Raw genomic sequence first — 18,861 nt, forward strand, 5'->3', positions numbered from 1 at the left:
GAGGGAAAGAGATGATTTGGAAAAAGAAAGAGATGGTTTGGAAAAATAAAGCAATGCTTTGGAAAAAATAAATATATGGTTTGGAAAAAGAAAGAGATGCTAAGGTCTAATGCAGCCATATTTATCTCAATATCAAATCATTTCTTAATAACAATTATGTACCTTACTGTGATTGTGCGCATGTTGTGCATGTGGATTTAGTCCATCCCCACCAGACAAGTTCATAAAATACCAAAACCAACTGTGAACCAACTATATTCATTTGGGGACAGGTCAAAACAGGTACAGTATGAAACATTCATGGACATTTAGCTAGCTAGCGTGCTGTTGCTAGCTAGTTTGTCCTGGGATATAAACATTGGGTTGTTATTTTACCTGAAATGCATATGGTCCTATTTTTAGGTGGATCTTTTGGACCCATTTTGAGACACACAAAATAGTGTGTTCTCTACTCAGACAATTAATCCATAAAAAAAGGGGAATCCTAGATGGTTTTTAGTTAGTTTTCTTTGATAAATCTCTCCTCGTTCATTCTTTTTCTTCCGTGGATTTTTTGGGCAGTTGGCAACCAACTTTAAGGTGCATTACCGCAACCAACTGGACTGCAGTGTGGACCTCGTTCATCTGTCAATCGCCCACATGGGTACATGCTTGTAAAAACCAATGAGTAGATGGGAGAAGGGGGATTTGTGGCGTGTAAAGCTTTAAAATAGAACAAAGTCCTATTTTAACAAAAAAATAGAACAAAGTCCTATTTTAACACCTGGCTACACAGATGCTGTTGACTCGCGTGAGCAGTTTGGATGAAATGATTGAATAACATGGAAGTGTACATTTATTTTGCCAGGCTCGCACACGCAACGTGGGTGGTCTGGTCAGCATGTGAGTGGGGAGGGGAAAACTGAAAAATAGATGTTATTGGCAGAGAGGTTTGGAACTCTCTTTCTTATTGGTCTATTTTATTTATTTTATTTTACCTTTATTTAACCAGGTAGGCAAGTTGAGAACAAGTTCTCATTTACAATTGCGACCTGGCCAAGATAAAGCAAAGCAGTTCGACAGATACAACAACACAGAGTTACACATGGAGTAAAACAAACATACAGTCAATAATAAAGTATAAACAAGTCTATATACAATGTGAGCAAATGAGGTGAGAAGGGAGGTAAAGGCAAAAAAAGGCCTTGGTGGCAAGGTAAATACTTATTTATTAACAAAATGATGTCACCAGGCAGGCCAAAACTCCATCTGACCAAAACAGGCAGACATTTCAGATAGTCTTTTCAAACAGCTCTTACACTAAAAGGGCATTATCAAAATTTTCCCAGTTTTACAGTATTATTCCAACTACATAGCGTGTAAATATATAAAACACAGGACAATCCTGTTTTGGACTGCACTGGGCCTTTAATGTAAGAAAGAGATTGCCAAGAGAAAGAAAAGTACACAACTCCCAATGACCTAGTTATCAAACAATAGGAAACCACCAAGGAATCAGCATCACTCACAACACTCACCTCGCACTACCTCTCACTCAATAGCTCTTTCTTTCTCTCTTCCATCCATCTTTCTCTGTCTCCTTCTATTCTGTCCATCTTTCTCAATTCAATTCAAGGGGCTTTGTTGGCATGGGAAACATGTGTTAACATTGCCAAAGCAAGTGAGGTAGATAATATACAAAAGTGAAATAAACAATAAAAATGAACAGTAAACATTACACATAAAGAAGTTTCAAAACAATAAAGACATTACAAATGTCATATTATATATACAGTGGGGCAAAAAAGTATTTAGTCAGCCACCAATTGTGCAAGTTCTCCCACTTAAAAAGATGAGAGAGGCCTGTAATTTTCATCATAGGTACACTTCAACTAAGACAGACAAATTAGAAAAAAATTCCAGCAAATCATATTGTAAGATTTTTTATGAATTTATTTGCAAATTATGGTGGAAAATAAGTATTTGGTCAATAACAAAAGTTTATCTCAATACTTTGTTATATACCCTTTGTTGGCAATGACAGAGGTCAAACGTTTTCTGTAAGTCTTCACAAGCTTTTCACACACTGTTGCTGGTATTTTGGCCCATTCCTCCATGCAGATCTCCTCTAGAGCAGTGGTGTTTTGGGGCTGTTGCTGGGCAACACGGACTTTCAACTCCCTCCAAAGATTTTCTATGGGGTTGAGATCTGGAGACTGGCTAGGCCACTCCAGGACCTTGAAATGCTTCTTACGAAGCCACTCCTTCGTTGCCCGGGCGGTGTGTTTGGGATCATTGTCATGCTGAAAGACCCAGCCACGTTTCATCTTCAATGCCCTTGCTAATGGAAGGAGGTTTTCACTCAAAATCTCACGATACATGGCCCCATTCATTCTTTCCTTTACACGGATCAGTCGTCCTGGTCCCTTTGCAGAAAAACAGCCCCAAAGCATGATGTTTCCACCCCCATGCTTCACAGTAGGTATGGAGTTCTTTGGATGCAACTCAGCATTCTTTGTCCTCCAAACACGACGAGTTTAGTTTTTACCAAAAAGTTATATTTTGGTTTCATCTGACCATATGACATTCTCCCAATCTTCTTCTGGATCATCCAAATGCTCTCTAGCAAACTTCAGACGGGCCTGAACATGTACTGGTTTAAGGAGGAGCGATACGTCTGGCACTGCAGGATTTGAGTCCCTGGCGGCGTAGTGTGTTACTGATGGTAGGCTTTGTTACTTTGGTCCCAGCTCTCTGCAGGTCATTCGGTCCACCCGTGTGGTTCTGGGATTTTTGCTCACCGTTCTTGTGATCATTTTGACCCCACGGGGTGAGATCTTGCGTGGAGCCCCAGATCGAGGGAGATTATCAGTGGTCTTGTATGTCTTCCATTTCCTAATAATTGCTCCCACAGTTGATTTCTTCAACCCAAGCTGCTTACCTATTGCAGATTCAGTCTTCCCAGCCTGGTGCAGGTCTACAATTTTGTTTCTGGTGTCCTTTGACAGCTCTTTGGTCTTGGCCATAGTGGAGTTTGGAGTGTGACTGTTTGAGGTTGTGGACAGGTGTCTTTTATACTGATAACAAGTTCAAACAGGTGCCATTAATACAGGTAACGAGTGGAGGACAGAGGAGCCTCTTAAAGAAGAAGTTCCAGGTCTGTGAGAGCCAGAAATCTTGCTTTTTTGTAGGTGACCAAATACTTATTTTCCACCATAATTTGCAAATAAATTCATTAAAAATCCTACAATGTGATTTTCTGGATGTTTTTCTCATTTTGTCTGTCATAGTTGAAGTGTACCTATGATGAAAATTACAGGCCTCTCTCATCTTTTTAAGTGGGAGAATTTGCACAATTGGTGGCTGACTAAATACTTTTTTGCCCCACTGTACATATATACAGTGTTGTAACAATGTACAAATGGTTAAAGTACACAAGGGAAAATAAATAAGCATAAATATGGGTTGTATTTACAATGCTGTTTGTTCTTCACTGGTTGCCCTTTTCTTGTGGCAACAGGTCACAAATCTTGCTGCTGTGATGGAACACTGTGGAATTTCACCCAATAGATATGGGAGTTCATCAAAATTGGATTTGTTTTTGAATTCTTTGTGGATCTGTGTAATCTGAGGGAAATATGTCTCTCTAATATGGTCATACATTGGGCAGGAGGTTAGGAAGTGCAGCTCAATTTCCACCTTATTTTGTGGGCATTGAGCACATAGCCTGTCTTCTCTTGAGAGCCATGTCTGTCTACGACGGGTCTTTCTCAATAGCAAGGCTATGCTCACTGAGTCTGTACATAGTCAAAGCTTTTCTTAAGTTTGGGTCAGTCACAGTGGTCAGGTATTCTGCCACTGTGTACTCTCTGTTTAGAGCCAAATAGCATTCTAGTTTGCTCTGTTTTTTTGTTAATTCTTTCCAATGTGTCAAGTAATTATCTTTTTGTTTTCTCATGATTTGGTTGGGTCTAATTGTGCTGCTGTCCTGGGGCTCTGTGGGGTGTGTTTGTGTTTGTGAACAGAGTCCCAGGACCAGCTTGCTTAGGGAACTCTTCTCCAAGTTCATCTCTCTGTAGGTGATGCTTTGTTATGGAAGGTGGTTGTAGAATTTAACGGTTATTTTCTGGATTTTGATAATTAGTGGGTATCGGCCTAATTCTGCTCTGCATGCATTATTTGGTGTTCCATGTTGTACACAGAGAATATTTTTCCTTTCAGGTGGTTGTAGAATTTAACGTCTCTTTTCTGGATTTTGATAATTAGTGGGTATCGGCCTAATTCTGCTCTACATGCAGTATTTGGTGTTCTACATTGTGCACGGAGGATATTATTGCAGAATTCTGCATGCAGAGTCTCAATTTGGTGTTTTTCCCATTTTGTGAAGTCTTGGTTGGTGAGAGGACCCCAGACCTCACAACCATAACGGGCAATGGGCTCTATGACTGATTCAAGTATTTTTAGCCAGATCCTAATTGGTATGTTGAATTTTATGTTCCTTTTGATGGCATAGAAGGCCCTTTTTGCCTTGTCTCTCAGATTGTTCACAGCTTTGTGGAAGTTACCTGTGGCTCTGATGTTAAGGCCAAGGTATGTATATTTTTTTGTGTGCTCTAGGGCAACAGTGTCTAGATGGAATTTGTATTTGTGATCCTGGCAACTGGATCTTTTTTGGAACACCATTATTTTGGTCTTACTGAGATTTACTGTTAGGTCCCAGGTCTGACAGAATCTGTGCATAAGATCTAGGTGCTGCTGTAGGCCCTCCTTGGATGGCGACAGAAGCACCAGATCATCAGCAAACAGTAGACATTTGACTTCGGATTCTAGTAGGGTGAGGCCAGGTGCTGCAGACTTTTCTAGTGCCCGCGCCAATTCGTTGATATATATGTTGAAGAGGGTGGGGCTTAAGCTGCATCCCTGTCTCACCCAACGACCCTGTGTGAAGAAATGTGTGTGTTTTTTGCCAATTTTAACCGCACACTTTTTGTTTGTGTACATGGATTTTATAATGTCATATGTTTTACCCCAAACGCCACTTTCCATCAATTTGTATAGCAGACCCTCATGCCAAATTGAGTCGAAGGCTTTTTAGAAATCAACGAAGCATGAGAAGACTGCCTTTGTTTTGGTTTGTTTGGTTGTCAATTAGGGTGTGCAGAGTGAATACGTGGTCTGTTGTACGGTAATTTGGTAAAAAGCCAATTTGACATTTTCTCTCTATCTCCTTCTATTCCGTCCATCTTTCTCTCTGTCTCTTTCTATTCCATCCATCTTTCTCTGTCTCTTTCTATTCCACCCATCTTTCTCTCTGTCTCTTTCTATTCCATCCATCTTTCTCTGTCTCTTTCTATTCCATCCATCTTTCTCTCTCTCTTTCTATTCATCCATCTTTCTCTGTGCCTCTTTCTATTCTGTCCATCTTTCTTACTCTCTTTCTCACTCTCTCCGCAATACCTTTTTTTCGCCCACATTTATCTTCCCTCTCCTTCTTAGTTTTCTAATCTTTGCTGATAGCCTCCCATCCCCAGGCCCTAAAAAAGACACAAACGGTTTGTTAATCTTATAAATTACAAATCTTACCAGGGAAGGATTGGTAGCCCCCCTCTTTCCAGCCCTGAGTGAAGCACTCCAGTTAAATATATAGAAACCAGTCTCTCACCGGAACTGACCAGGTCTGACTCTTTAAGCACAGGTTGGTAATAGGGAGAAACAGGGATCTTTATACAGGGTGGTAATAGGGAGAAACAGGGATCTTTATACAGGGTGGTAATAGGGAGAAACAGGGATATTTATACAGGGTGGTAATAGGGAGAAACAGGGATCTTTATACAGGGTGGTAATAGGGAGAAACAGGGATCTTTATACAGGGTGGTAATAGGGGGTAACAGAGTCTTCATACAGGGTGGTAATAGGGGGTAACAGGGTCTTAATACAGGGTGGTAATAGGGTGTAACAGGGTCTTAATACAGGGTGGTAATAGGGGGTAACAGGGTCTTAATGCAGGATGGTAATAGGGGGTAACAGGGTCTTAATACAGGATGGTAATAGGGGGTAACAGGGTCTTAATATAGGATGGTAATAGGGGGTAACAGGGTCTTAATACAGGGTGGTAATAGGGGGTGGTATTAGGGGAGAACAAGGTTTATGTGTGTGTCTGTATTTCTGCCACACTAGCAAAGCTCAAATGGCAAACGTGAGACTACACTGATCTCACAGCACTCTTTATCACTCTCCCTAAGGCGCAAAATAATCCTTAATGTACCATTACAAACATACACACACACACGCTTGCTTGTCTCAGCGGTCTCTTAGTGTTTCACGGCTATGAACACACACAATAGCTGTGTCTTGGGAGCAGGTTGTACTAAGGCACTATGGGTAAGTGTGTTCAGAATGACGCACAAACACACCTTCTGGCCTCTCGTGTAATATCCACGGCATTACTTGTACTGCTGCTTGACTCCCTTCCCTCTGTCCCTCAGATGACTGCATCACTTCTCAACAACCCTCCGTAGCTCAGAGAGAGTAGCCCAGGACCAAGTGGAACAGACAGCGAAGGTCACATACAGTATCTATATGATCACTACACATGTTATCCCACTGCTAGCATACACAGCCTGGTCTGCAATGTACAGTACACCACCCAGCCAGCCCAGCCTGGGAAGACATTACATGATATAACCATAATGGGCCTCGCCTGCCCTCTTGTTCTCCTACTTGGTTAAAATTTAATGGAGATGTGCCAAACAACTCCAACTCCCAGCTTCACCGTTGTTAGATCACACACCTTTCATTTGATGTTGGCTTACACACATATAGTTCAATCACACACACAAGCAAGGACACAAACACACACACCAGCAATGATGCAAACACACACACACACACACAACCAAGGTCGCAAACATACACACACCAGCAAGGTCGCAAACACACACAAGCAAGGACGCAAACACACACACACCAGCAAGGACACGTTGAGAGGTGTGTGTGTGTGTGTGTGTGGAAGAAAATGAGCCCCTAATACCCCCCGACTGAGCCCTCTGCCCCCGTCAGTGCCAGCCAGCATGGTTTCCCACCAAGTCTCTATCTGGGAGGCCTGGGGCTTATTCCACAAACCCACCAACATTATTATGACAATGACAGAGCAGTTCCAGTAATACGCTGGTTACAGAAGGATACTGAACAAATTAAAAAATGATGAAAACTGATACAAACACTATGATGATAATCACATTTGTACTATAAATAACAGTGCGTTCAGTCTTCCTGTTTGGCTAGTTCCAGTTAGTTTGAAGCTGGTTGTATGTTCTTCTATCTGCTCAAAGTCATCAGATACCATATGAGTACTACAGTATGTTATATCCCTTTTTATACCCTTCTCACATTCTCATGTGTAATGAACATCCAGTATGCCCTCCTGAGAGGTCAGAGATGCTGTGACAGCAGATTGCCCCTGTATGTCCCCGATGTAGAGCATTGTCTGACATCAGAAAGTCGGTCGATTCCGCCTGCACTGAAGGATGAGCGTCATGTAGGAGTAACGCCATCTAATGTAAGACAATGGGCGTAGAGTAGAAATCTACCGTAGAAGAACATGAGAGCCATCTCCCCAGCTAATCAGCTTACTGTATAAAACCGCACAGGAATGATGGGTTTTAGACAACCTCTGTGTGTGTGTGTGTGTGTGTGTGTGTGTGTGTGTGTGTGTGTGTGTGTGTGTGTGTGTGTGTGTGTGTGTGTGTGTGTTAGGGCTCAGACTAACGTCCTCCCTTCATACTTCAGCTAAATCTCCTAATTTATTCCACAAACACACAACATCTCCCCTCCCTCCCTCACTCACTGCATCATCTCTCTCTCACATCCTTATCTAGTTTCTGTATACTCTCTCCAAATCCTGCTCTCTCTCCCTCCCCTTGTCCCACTCTACTTCTCTCTCCCTCTAATTCTCTCCCTTCCTGGCGGGTAGGAGCATTGGGCCGGTAACCGAAAGGTTGCTGGATTGAATCCCCGAGCCGACAAGGTAGAAATCTGTTGTTCTGCCCCTGAGTAAGGCAGTTAACTTCCAACAACAACTGTTCCCCGGGCACCGATGATGTAGATGTCGATTAAAGCAGCCCCCCCCCGCACCTCACTGATTCAGAGCGGTTGGGTTAAATGCAGTATCCCTCTTTCTATCTCTCCACCCCTCTCTATTTCTGTAGTAGTGGGTGTGTTTGAAGGGCTGGCTCTGATGAAAACCTGCCAGGCTGTTTGAAACTACACACCTGTCCATGACACCAGTCAAACACACCTGTCCATGACACCAGTCAAAAAACCTGTCCATGACACCAATCAAACACACCTGTCCATGACACCAGTTAAACACACCTGTCCATGACACCAGTTAAACACACCTGTCCATGACACCAGTTAAACACACCTGTCCATGACACCAGTTAAACACACCTGTCCATGACACCAGTTAAACACACCTGTCCATGACACCAGTCAAACACACCTGTCCATGACACCAGTCAAACACACCTGTCCATGACACCAGTTAAACACACCTGTCCATGACACCAGTCAAACACACCTGTCCATGACACCAATCAAACACACCTGTCCATGACACCAGTCAAACACACCTGTCCATGACACCAGTCAAACACACCTGTCCATGACACCAGTTAAACACACCTGTCCATGACACCAGTCAAACACACCTGTCCATGACACCAATCAAACACACCTGTCCATGACACCAGTTAAACACACCTGTCCATGACACCAGTTAAACACACCTGTCCATGACACCAGTTAAACACACCTGTCCATGACACCAGTTAAACACACCTGTCCATGACACCAGTTAAACACACCTGTCCATGACACCAGTCAAACACACCTGTCCATGACACCAGTCAAAAAACCTGTCCATGACACCAATCAAACACACCTGTCCATGACACCAGTCAAAAAACCTGTCCATGACACCAGTCAAACACACCTGTCATCATTCTGTATACACGCACACAACTGAGCATGCACACACACACATTAATTAATTCTCACACACAGAGGCAGTCATACTCTCACTCACACACACACAGTCTTGTACAGCTAACCTTGTGGGGACACACAATTCAGTCCCATTCAAAATTGATTTTCCCTAACCCTATCCCTGAACCTAACTCTAACACTAACCTTAACCCCATAACCTAACCTTAACCCTAGCTCCTAACTCAAACCCTAAATCTAATTCTAACCCTAACACTAATTCTAACCTTAACATTAAACCCCATAGAAACTAACAAAATGTCCCCAGTTGGTCAAATTTTTGTTTGTTTGCTATTCTTGTGGGGATTTTTGGTCCCCACAAGTATAGTTCAACATTTCCACACACACACAGAGACAACCATACTCTCTCTCACACACACACACACACACACACACACACACACACACACACATTCATTCTCACACACACACACACACACACACACACACACACACACACACACACACACACACACACACACACACAGCAAATGACTTCAGGGAAAAGAGGATGCACACTTAATCTGAATCAATCAACAGATCAATCAACATTTAGAGGTCACAAACATATACCAATATCATACTGCAATGTCATGCCATGGCACTGTTGAAAAACATGGGGATTTCTATGGGAATATTCCTTCTGATTCTGCCTATGTGTTCATATAGGTTACCAACTGACCCCAGTTGTATTGCCACTGACCATGCAGGGTATGAGCAGAATCTGCCCCTATGCAACTCCAGTGTCCCAATTTCCTTGTGGCCCCTGACAGCATGATAGAGGCTGGGCCAGCAGCACTCATTGACGCAATTAGTGACAGTTTTTTTTTGACCTAGTTTGTTTGTTCCATTGTTAATTAGCCACACCTCATTTAACACTAGAGGCCACCTTCTCCTTCTGTCAAAACAGCCCTTTGCAACAGACATATCTAGACTGGAAAAGAAGACTTCTCAATCCCAGTCACAAATGTTAGGAGCATTTAAACAGTTCTCTGTCCGTACAATTGAGAAATAAAGTGATCGTACTCTTATTACTCGCTTTTCCCTCTCTCTTTCTCCCTACAGAGCACTACCACCTGAACAATTCAGCCTTCTATCCAGGAATGCCTCACCCCCACAGCAACCTCAGTGGACTGGGCCTCAACAAGTACACCTCCCTCAGGGCTGTGGGTAAGGCCACACACACAAAGACATGCACAAACATATGGACACACTAACGTGCACACACAAACATCCAATGTACATTCCAGGACAAGCTGATCATAATCCAGACTGGTACCGTAACCTTTCAAACCAGCCCAGGGTTTTCCAGCTGGCATCTGAGGCGAATTGAGTTCCCCTCATGGCAGAGAGATATCAAGAATGAAAGCAGATATACTACACGCAATACAGTCACAGGCCTTTACCAGAAAGATGAGGTCCAAGCCATATACAGGTCATACAGTCTCAGGCCTTTACTAGAAAGATGAGGTCCAAGCCATATACAGGTCATACAGTCTCAGGCCTTTACCAGAAAGATCAGGTCCAAGCCATATACAGGTCATACAGTCACAGGCCTTTACCAGAAAGATGAGGTCCAAGCCATATACAGGTCATACAGTCACAGGCCTTTACCAGAAAGATGAGGTCCAAGCCATATACAGGTCATACAGTCTCAGGCCTTTACCAGAAAGATGAGGTCCAAGCCATATACAGGTCATACAGTCACAGGCCTTTACTAGAAAGATGAGGTCCAAGCCATATACAGGTCATACAGTCACAGGCCTTTACTAGAAAGATGAGGTCCAAGCCATATACAGGTCATACAGTCTCAGGCCTTTACTAGAAAGATGAGGTCCAAGCCATATACAGGTCATACAGTCTCAGGCCTTTACTAGAAAGATGAGGTCCAAGCCATATAGGTCAAGGTCATACGAACAACCACGTTCAAGTTAGTTACTGTAGAGTAGGAACTGAAGTGATGTTATGGTACAGATTGGCAGATCATAAACTTAGAACAAAGAAATAAAGTTGCACATTCACTGTCATTTTTATTTTGTGACTGAAGCAACGTTGTGGCAGTGTGACTGAAGCAACATGTGACTGAAGCACCTTTATGGCAGTGTGACTGAAGCACCGTTATGGCAGTGTGACTGAAGCAACGTTATGGCAGTGTGACTGAAGCAACATGTGACTGAAGCACCGTTATGGCAGTGTGACTGAAGCAACGTTATGGCAGTGTGACTGAAGCAACATGTGACTGAAGCAACGTTATGGCAACATTATGGCAGTGTGACTGAAGCAACGTTATGGCAGTGTGACTGAAGCAACATGTGACTGAAGCACCGTTATGGCAGTGTGACTGAAGCAACGTTATGGCAACGTTATGGCAGTGTGACTGAAGCAACGTTATGGCAGTGTGACTGAAGCAACGTTATGGTAGTGTGACTGAAGCAACGTTATGGCAGTGTGACTGAAGCAACGTTATGGCAGTGTGACTGAAGCAACGTTATGGCAGTGTGACTGAAGCAATGTTATGGCAGTGTGACTGAAGCACCGTTATGGCAGTGTGACTGAAGCACCGTTATGGCAGTGTGACTGAAGCACCGTTATGGCAGTGTGACTGGAGCAACGTTATGGCAACATTATGGCAGTGTGACTGAAGCACCGTTATGGCAGTGTGACTGAAGCAACGTTATGGCAGTGTGACTGAAGCAACGTTATGGCAGTGTGACTGAAGAAACGCTATGGCAGTGTGACTGAAGCAACGTTATGGCAACGTTATGGCAGTGTGACTGAAGCAACATTATGACAGTGTGACTGAAGCAACGTTATGGCAGTGTGACTGAAGCAACATGTGACTGAAGCACCGTTATGGCAGTGTGACTGAAGCAACGTTATGGCAGTGTGACTGAAGCACCGTTATGGCAGTGTGACTGAAAAAACATTATGGCAGTGTGACTGAAGCAACGTTATGGCAGTGTGACTGAAGCAACGTTATGGCAGTGTGACTGAAGCAACCCTTATGGCAGTGTGACTGAAGCAACGTTATGGCAGTGTGACTGAAGCAACGTTATGGCAGTGTGACTGAAGCACCGTTATGTCAGTGTGACTGAAAAAACGTTATGGCAGTGTGACTGAAGCAACGTTATGGCAGTGTGACTGAAGCACCGTTATGGCAGTGTGACTGAAGCAACGTTATGGCAGTGTGACTGAAAAAACGTTATGGCAGTGTGACTGAAGCAACGTTATGGCAGTGTGACTGAAGCAACGTTATGGCAGTGTGACTGAAGCACCGTTATGTCAGTGTGACTGAAAAAACGTTATGGCAGTGTGACTGAAGCAACGTTATGACTGTGACTGAAGCACCGTTATGGCAGTGTGACTGAAGCAACTTTATGGCAGTGTGACTGAAAAAACGTTATGGCAGTGTGACTGAAGCAACGTTATGGCAGTGTGACTGAAGCAACGTTATGGCAGTGTGACTGAAGCACCGTTATGGCAGTGTGACTGAAGCAACATTTTGGCAGTGTTTTGGGACAGAACACACCATCCACACTGACAGACTGAAGTGAAACCTAGCCACAGAAAAGGACAGGAACCACTCCACAGTCTACTTTTCAGGGATAGAGGGATGATTCACTGAGCAGAGTGGAATTAAAAGTATTCCAAACCCAAAATGCACTCGGAGTTCCTCTCAGAAGCATTCACTCCAATTCACTGTCATAGATGTCTCTCAGCGGCTCTAATGAGCATCCAGGCATCACACACATCGCCTGGCAGACAACGCTGGCAGACAACGCTGATCCGACCTGACAGAGACCTGGAGATGACACACACACTCACACACATGCATACGCTTATAGGCACACACACACACACACACACACACACACACACACACACACACACACACACACACACACACACACACACACACACACACACACACACACACACACACACACACACACACACACACACACACACACATGCGCATACAGTACCAGTCAGAAGTTTGGACACCTACTCAAGGGATTGTCTTTATTTTATGATTTTCCACAATGTAGAATAATAGTGAAGACATCAAAACTATGAAATAACACATATGGAATCATGTAGTCACCAAAAAAGTGTTTGACAAATCAAATATAGTTTATATTTGAGATTCTTCAAAGTAGCCACCCTTTGCCTTGATGACCGCTTTGCACACTCTTGGCATTCTCTCAACCAGCTTCATGAGATAGTCACCAAGAATGCATTTCAATTAACAGGTGTGTCTTGTTAAAAGTTAATTTGTGGAATTTCTTTCCTTCTTAATGTGTTTGAGCCAATCATTTGTGTTGTGACAAGGTAGGGGTGGTATACAGAAGACAGCCCTATTTGGTAAAGGACCAAGTCCATATAATGGCAAGAAGAGCTTAAATAAGCAAAGAGAAACGACAGTCCATCATTACTTTAAGACGTGAAGGTCAGTCAATAAAGAACATTTCAAGAACTCTGGAAGTTTCTTCAAGCGCAGTCACAAAAACCATCAAGCGCTATGATGAAACTGGCTCTCATGAGGAACGCCACAGGAAAGGAAGACCTAGAGTTATCACTGCTGCAGAGGATAAGTTCATTAGAGTTACCAGCCTCAGAAATTGCAGCCCAAATAAATGCTTCACAGAGTTTAAGTAACATACACATCTCAACATCAACTGTTCAGAGAAGACTGTGTGAATCAGTCCTTCATGGTTGAATTGCTGCAAAGAAAACACTACTAAAGGACACCAATAATAAGAAGAGACTTGCTTGGGCCAAGAAACACGAGTAATGGACATTAGACCGGTGGAAATCTGTCCTTTGATTTTTATTTCCAACCGCCATGTCTTTGTGAGACGCAGAGTAGATGAACGTATGATCTCCACAGTGAAGCATGGTGGGAACCATGGTGAAGCTGGTGACACTATCTGTGGTTTATTTAGAATTCAAGGCACACTTAACCAGCATGGCTTCAGGGATACACCATCCCATCTGGTTTGGACTTAGTGGGACTATCATTTGTTTTTCAACAGGACAATAGGACAATGACCCAACACACCTCCAGGCTGTATAAGGGCTATTTGACCAAGAAGGAGAGTGATGGAGTGCTGCATCAGATGACCTGGCCTCCACAATGGTTTTTATTTAACTAGGCAAGTCAATTAAGAACAAATTCTTATTTACAATGACGGCCTAGGAACAGTGGGTTAACTGCCTAGTTCAGGGACAGAATGACAGATTTTTACCTTGTCAGCTCCGGGATTCGATCGAGCAACCTTTCGGTTACTGACCCAACGCTCTAACCACTAGGCTACCTGCTGCACCCACAATCACCCAACTCAACCCAATTGAGATGGTTTGGGATGAGTTGGACCGCAGTGAAGCAAAACTAGCTAACAAGTGCAAGGGCATATGTGGAAACACACTCAAGACTGTTGGAAAAGCATTCCATTTGAAGCTGGTTGAGAGAATTCCAAGAGTGTGCAACGCTGTCACCAAAACAAAGGGTGACTACTTTGAAGAATCTCAAATATAAAATATATTTGGTTTGTTTAACACTTTTTTGGTTACCACATGATTCCATATGTGTTATTTCATAGTTTTGATATCTTCAGTACCATTCTACAATAAAAATAAAGAAAAAACGTTGAATTAAATGGAATTGACCCCAACTATGGTGCTTCATTCGAAAGTGAAAGCTACAATCATCTGTGTGAAAGCAATATTATGACTCAAACCCACAGCGCTCTCTCTCTCACTCTCTCTCTCTCTCTGCAGCGGACACTGCCTCTGGGGGCTACTATAAGAGCTACCCTTTGATGGACTTCTCCCAGTACCAGGCAGGACCTTCAGCCTTCCAGCCCATCTCCCTGCACCCCAAAGACAAGTCCTACCTACACCAAGACCACCACCAGCTCTCCTCCCAGCACAACCTCCACGCCCCCCTCTCCATCTCCATCCCCCAGAGCCACCTGGAGAGGTCCTGTTTGCCCAAGACCACCAGCCACCCCCTGTTCGCCAGCTCAGCCTTCAAAGCCTGTGACACCAGTGGACGCCACGTCCAGAGGCAGACCTCCCACCCTGGGCACATCTCGGCCCACCGGCATGCCTACTCCACCAGGAGACAGCACAGTGTAGAGAATTTCCCGGAGCTGTTCAACCACCCTGTGCCGTACAGCCACCCATCCTCCTACCACCACACCAGGCATAAGAGCTACTCCACCAACAGCAAGACGGAGGTCACTGTCTGAGTATGGAACTCTTGAGTTCCCCTGTGCAGACAAAAACATAGAAACAGATACAAATATGTGCAACGATGCATCAGCATCGCCACTTTAGTACAATAACTCAACCACAGACATCATTACGACATTGATAAGGCAAGAGAAACACTGTCGCTCTCTGAACACCTCTGAGCCTCAGAACACGGACACTTTCGGTCTCTATGTCCACCACAACTCTGTGTGGCTCTAAACCTTTCGCTAACTAGCTACATCTCTTCATGCATTACTCTGTGGTCTTGTTCTTCCTCCTATATCCTCTATTTCCCACTCCCACAACAATGCCCCAGCCCCCCTCCTCCACCCATAAAAGCAACGTGTTCAGGCCATTAGAGGGATGATAGCACCCCAGGGCCACATTAATTCAACAGGGACAATGCCATTGTCACGTCAGCTCCAATCAGCCTCTGCTCCAGCGCTAGACAGAGAGAGAGAGGGAGGGAGAGAGCAAGGTATGGAGAGAGAGAGGGAGATCACTCTAAGGATCTTCAGAGAAAAGCCGGATGAAGGGAAAGGACAAAGAACATTTGGGGGGGGGGGGGGGGGGGGGGGGGTCTGGAGACTGTCTAGCCTGGATGCCAGTCTGTTTCTTCGCTCTTGCCAGCTCCTTATGGAATTGTCATGGCTTGACAATGATAGTGGAGTAGGCAAAAGTATAAACCGATCTGGGACCAGGCTAGAGAATATTTCTGAGCGCAGGTCATATGTGAAATCAGTGGAAGCAATTCACTGCGGCTTCTTGCACCCCAGAGTGGCGGAGGTATTTCTGTGTATTCCCCCTGATGAACGGACAGTAAAAGGGCACGGACTACAGCTCTAGAGGTGTTACGAGACTATTTAAATAGCATGGGAAGCGCCCCATTCTACAAGTGGTGCATATTGGTTGTCCAGAACAATGATTAACCATTTATATATTTATTTTAATTGAACCTTTATTTTACTAGGCAAGTCAGTTAAAAACAAATTCTTCTTTACAATGACGGCCTACCCCCTAGTCATGATGATGATGCACTACAACCTCCTACCTCGCACATCCCTCCCCCTCATCTTCTCTCTATTCCTCATCATATTCTCTCTATTCCTCCTCATCTTCTCTCTATTCATCATATTCTCTCTATTCCTCACCTTCTCTGTCCACCTCATCTTCTCTCTATTCCTCGTCTCACCTCCTTATCTTCTCTCGATTCCTCCTCTCTGTAAGGTGTGCGTGTTGGTGGCAGGGAAGTCAGGTGCAGGAGAACGAACTTGGTATAAACGGAGTCATTTAATAAGAACTCACAAACAAACTCCAAAAACCAAAATATACCAAAAAAATAATAATAAAATAGGTACAAAACCTGTTGTGCACCAACACATACTAGCACTAACATACAATCAAACAATCTCCAACAAGGACATGAGGGTTAAATACACAACATATAATTAATGGGATTGGAACCAGGTGTGAAGGAAGACAAGACAAAACCAATGGAAAATGAAAAATGAATCAGTGATGGCTAGAAGATCGGCAACAACGACCGCCGAACATCACCCGAACAAGGAGAGGGACCGACTTCGGTAGAAGTCGTGACACTCTCCACTTCCTCATCTTCTATCCATTCCTCCTCTCTCCCTCCTCCTCTTCTCTCAAATCCTCATATTCTCTCTAATCCTCCTCTCCACCGCCTCATCTTCTCTCTATCCCTCCTCATATGATCTATTCCTACTCTCCACCTCCTCATCCTCTCTCTATTCCTCCTCTCCACCTCCTCGTCTTCTTTCTGTTCCTCCTGTCCACCTCCTCATCTTCTCTCTATTCCTTCTATCCCTCCTCATTTTCTCTCTATTTTTCCTCATCTTCTCTATTCCTTCTCATCTTCTCTCTATCCCTCCTCTCCCCCTTCTCATCTTCTCTATTCCTCCTCATGTTCTCTCTATTCCTCCTCTCCACCTCATCTTCTCTCTCCACCTCCTCATCTTCTCTCTTTCACCTGTCCCCCTCCTCATCTTATCTCTATCCCTTCTTATATTCTCTATTCCTCCTCTTCCCCTCCTCATCTTCTCTATTCCTCCCCTCCACCTCCTCATTGTCTCTATTCCTCCTCATCTTCTCTCTATTCCTCCTATCCACCTCCTCATCTTATCTCGAATCCTCATATTCTCTCTATTGATCCTCATCTTCTGTCTATTTCTCCTCATCTTCTTTCTTCCACCTCCTCATCTTCTCTATTCCTCCCCTCCACCTCATCATATTCTCTCTTTTCCTCTTCATCTTCTCTCTATTTCTCCTCTCCACCTCCTCATCCTCTCTATTCCTCCTCATCTCTCTCTATTCCTCATTTCCACCTCCTCATCTTCTCCCTATTCCTCATCTCTACCTCCTCATATTCTCTCTATTCCTCCTCATCTTCTCTCTATTCCTCCCCTCCACCTCATCATCTTCTCTCTTTTCCTCCTCATCTTCTCTCTATTTCTCCTCTCCACCTCCTCATCCTCTCTAGTCCTCCTCATCTCTCTCTATTCCTCATTTCCATCATTCCTCATCGTCACTATTCCTCCTCACATTCTCTCTATTCCTACTCTCCACCTTCTCAACTTCTCTCTATTTCTACTCTCCACCTCATATTCTCCCTATTCATCCTCTAACCCTCCTCATCTTCTATATTCCTCCCCCAACCTCATCTTCTCTTTTCCTCCCCTCCCCTCCACCTCCTCATCTTCTCTCTATTCCTCCTCATCTTCTCTCTATTCCTCCTCTCCACCTCCTCATTTTCTCTATTCCTCTTCTCCACCTCCTCATCTTCTCTCTCCACCTCCTCATTATCTATATTCCTCATATTCTCTTGATTCCTCCTCATCTTCTCTCTGACACCTATCCACCTCCTCATCTCCCCTATTCCTCCTCCCAACCTCCTCATCCTCTCTCCATTCCTCCTCTCCCCTCCTCATCTTCTCCATATTCCTCCTCTCCACCTCCTCATCTACCCTCTGTCCCTCATCATCTTCTCTATTCCTCCTCATCTTCTCTCTCCACCTCCTCATTGTCTCTATTCCCCATCACCTTCTCTCTATTCCTCCTCGTCTTCTCTCTATTCCACCTAACCACCTCCTCATCTTCTCTAATCCTCTCCACCTCCTCATCCTCTCTCCATTCCTCCTCTCCCCCTCCTCATATTCAATCTATTCCTCCTCTCCACCTAACTCATCTTATCTCTATCACTCCTCATCGTCGCTATTCCTCCTCACATTCTCTCTATTCCTCCTCTCCACCTTCTCATCTTCTCTCTATTTCTCCTCTCCACCTCCTCATCCTCTCTAGTCCTCCTCATCTCTCTCTATTCCTCATTTCCATCATTCCTCATCGTCACTATTCCTCCTCACATTCTCTCTATTCCTACTCTCCACCTTCTCAACTTCTCTCTATTTCTACTCTCCACCTCATATTCTCCCTATTCATCCTCTAACCCTCCTCATCTTCTATATTCCTCCCCCAACCTCATCTTCTCTTTTCCTCCCCTCCCCTCCACCTCCTCATCTTCTCTCTATTCCTCCTCATCTTCTCTCTATTCCTCCT

At 44.1% G+C, this 18,861-nt stretch overlaps 1 protein-coding gene across 1 annotated transcript in view; it reads left to right on the forward strand.

Moving 5' to 3' along the window:
* LOC110503126 (protein shisa-9-like) overlaps positions 1 to 15,744 on the forward strand; it is a 28,534-nt gene extending 12,790 nt beyond the window's left edge. Inside the window, exons 4-5 of the mRNA XM_090217427.1 lie at positions 10,090 to 10,194; positions 14,806 to 15,744. Coding sequence (XP_090073553.1) covers positions 10,090 to 10,194; positions 14,806 to 15,278 — 578 coding nt within the window. The 3' untranslated portion in view covers positions 15,279 to 15,744. The remainder of the gene's footprint in view (positions 1 to 10,089; positions 10,195 to 14,805) is intronic.
* The last annotated feature ends 3,117 nt before the right edge of the window (positions 15,745 to 18,861 follow it).

The sequence above is a fragment of the Oncorhynchus mykiss genome, chromosome 23, assembly GCF_057628025.1.
Source record: "Oncorhynchus mykiss isolate SJ-2025 chromosome 23, ASM5762802v1, whole genome shotgun sequence".
Classification (NCBI taxonomy): domain Eukaryota; kingdom Metazoa; phylum Chordata; class Actinopteri; order Salmoniformes; family Salmonidae; genus Oncorhynchus; species Oncorhynchus mykiss.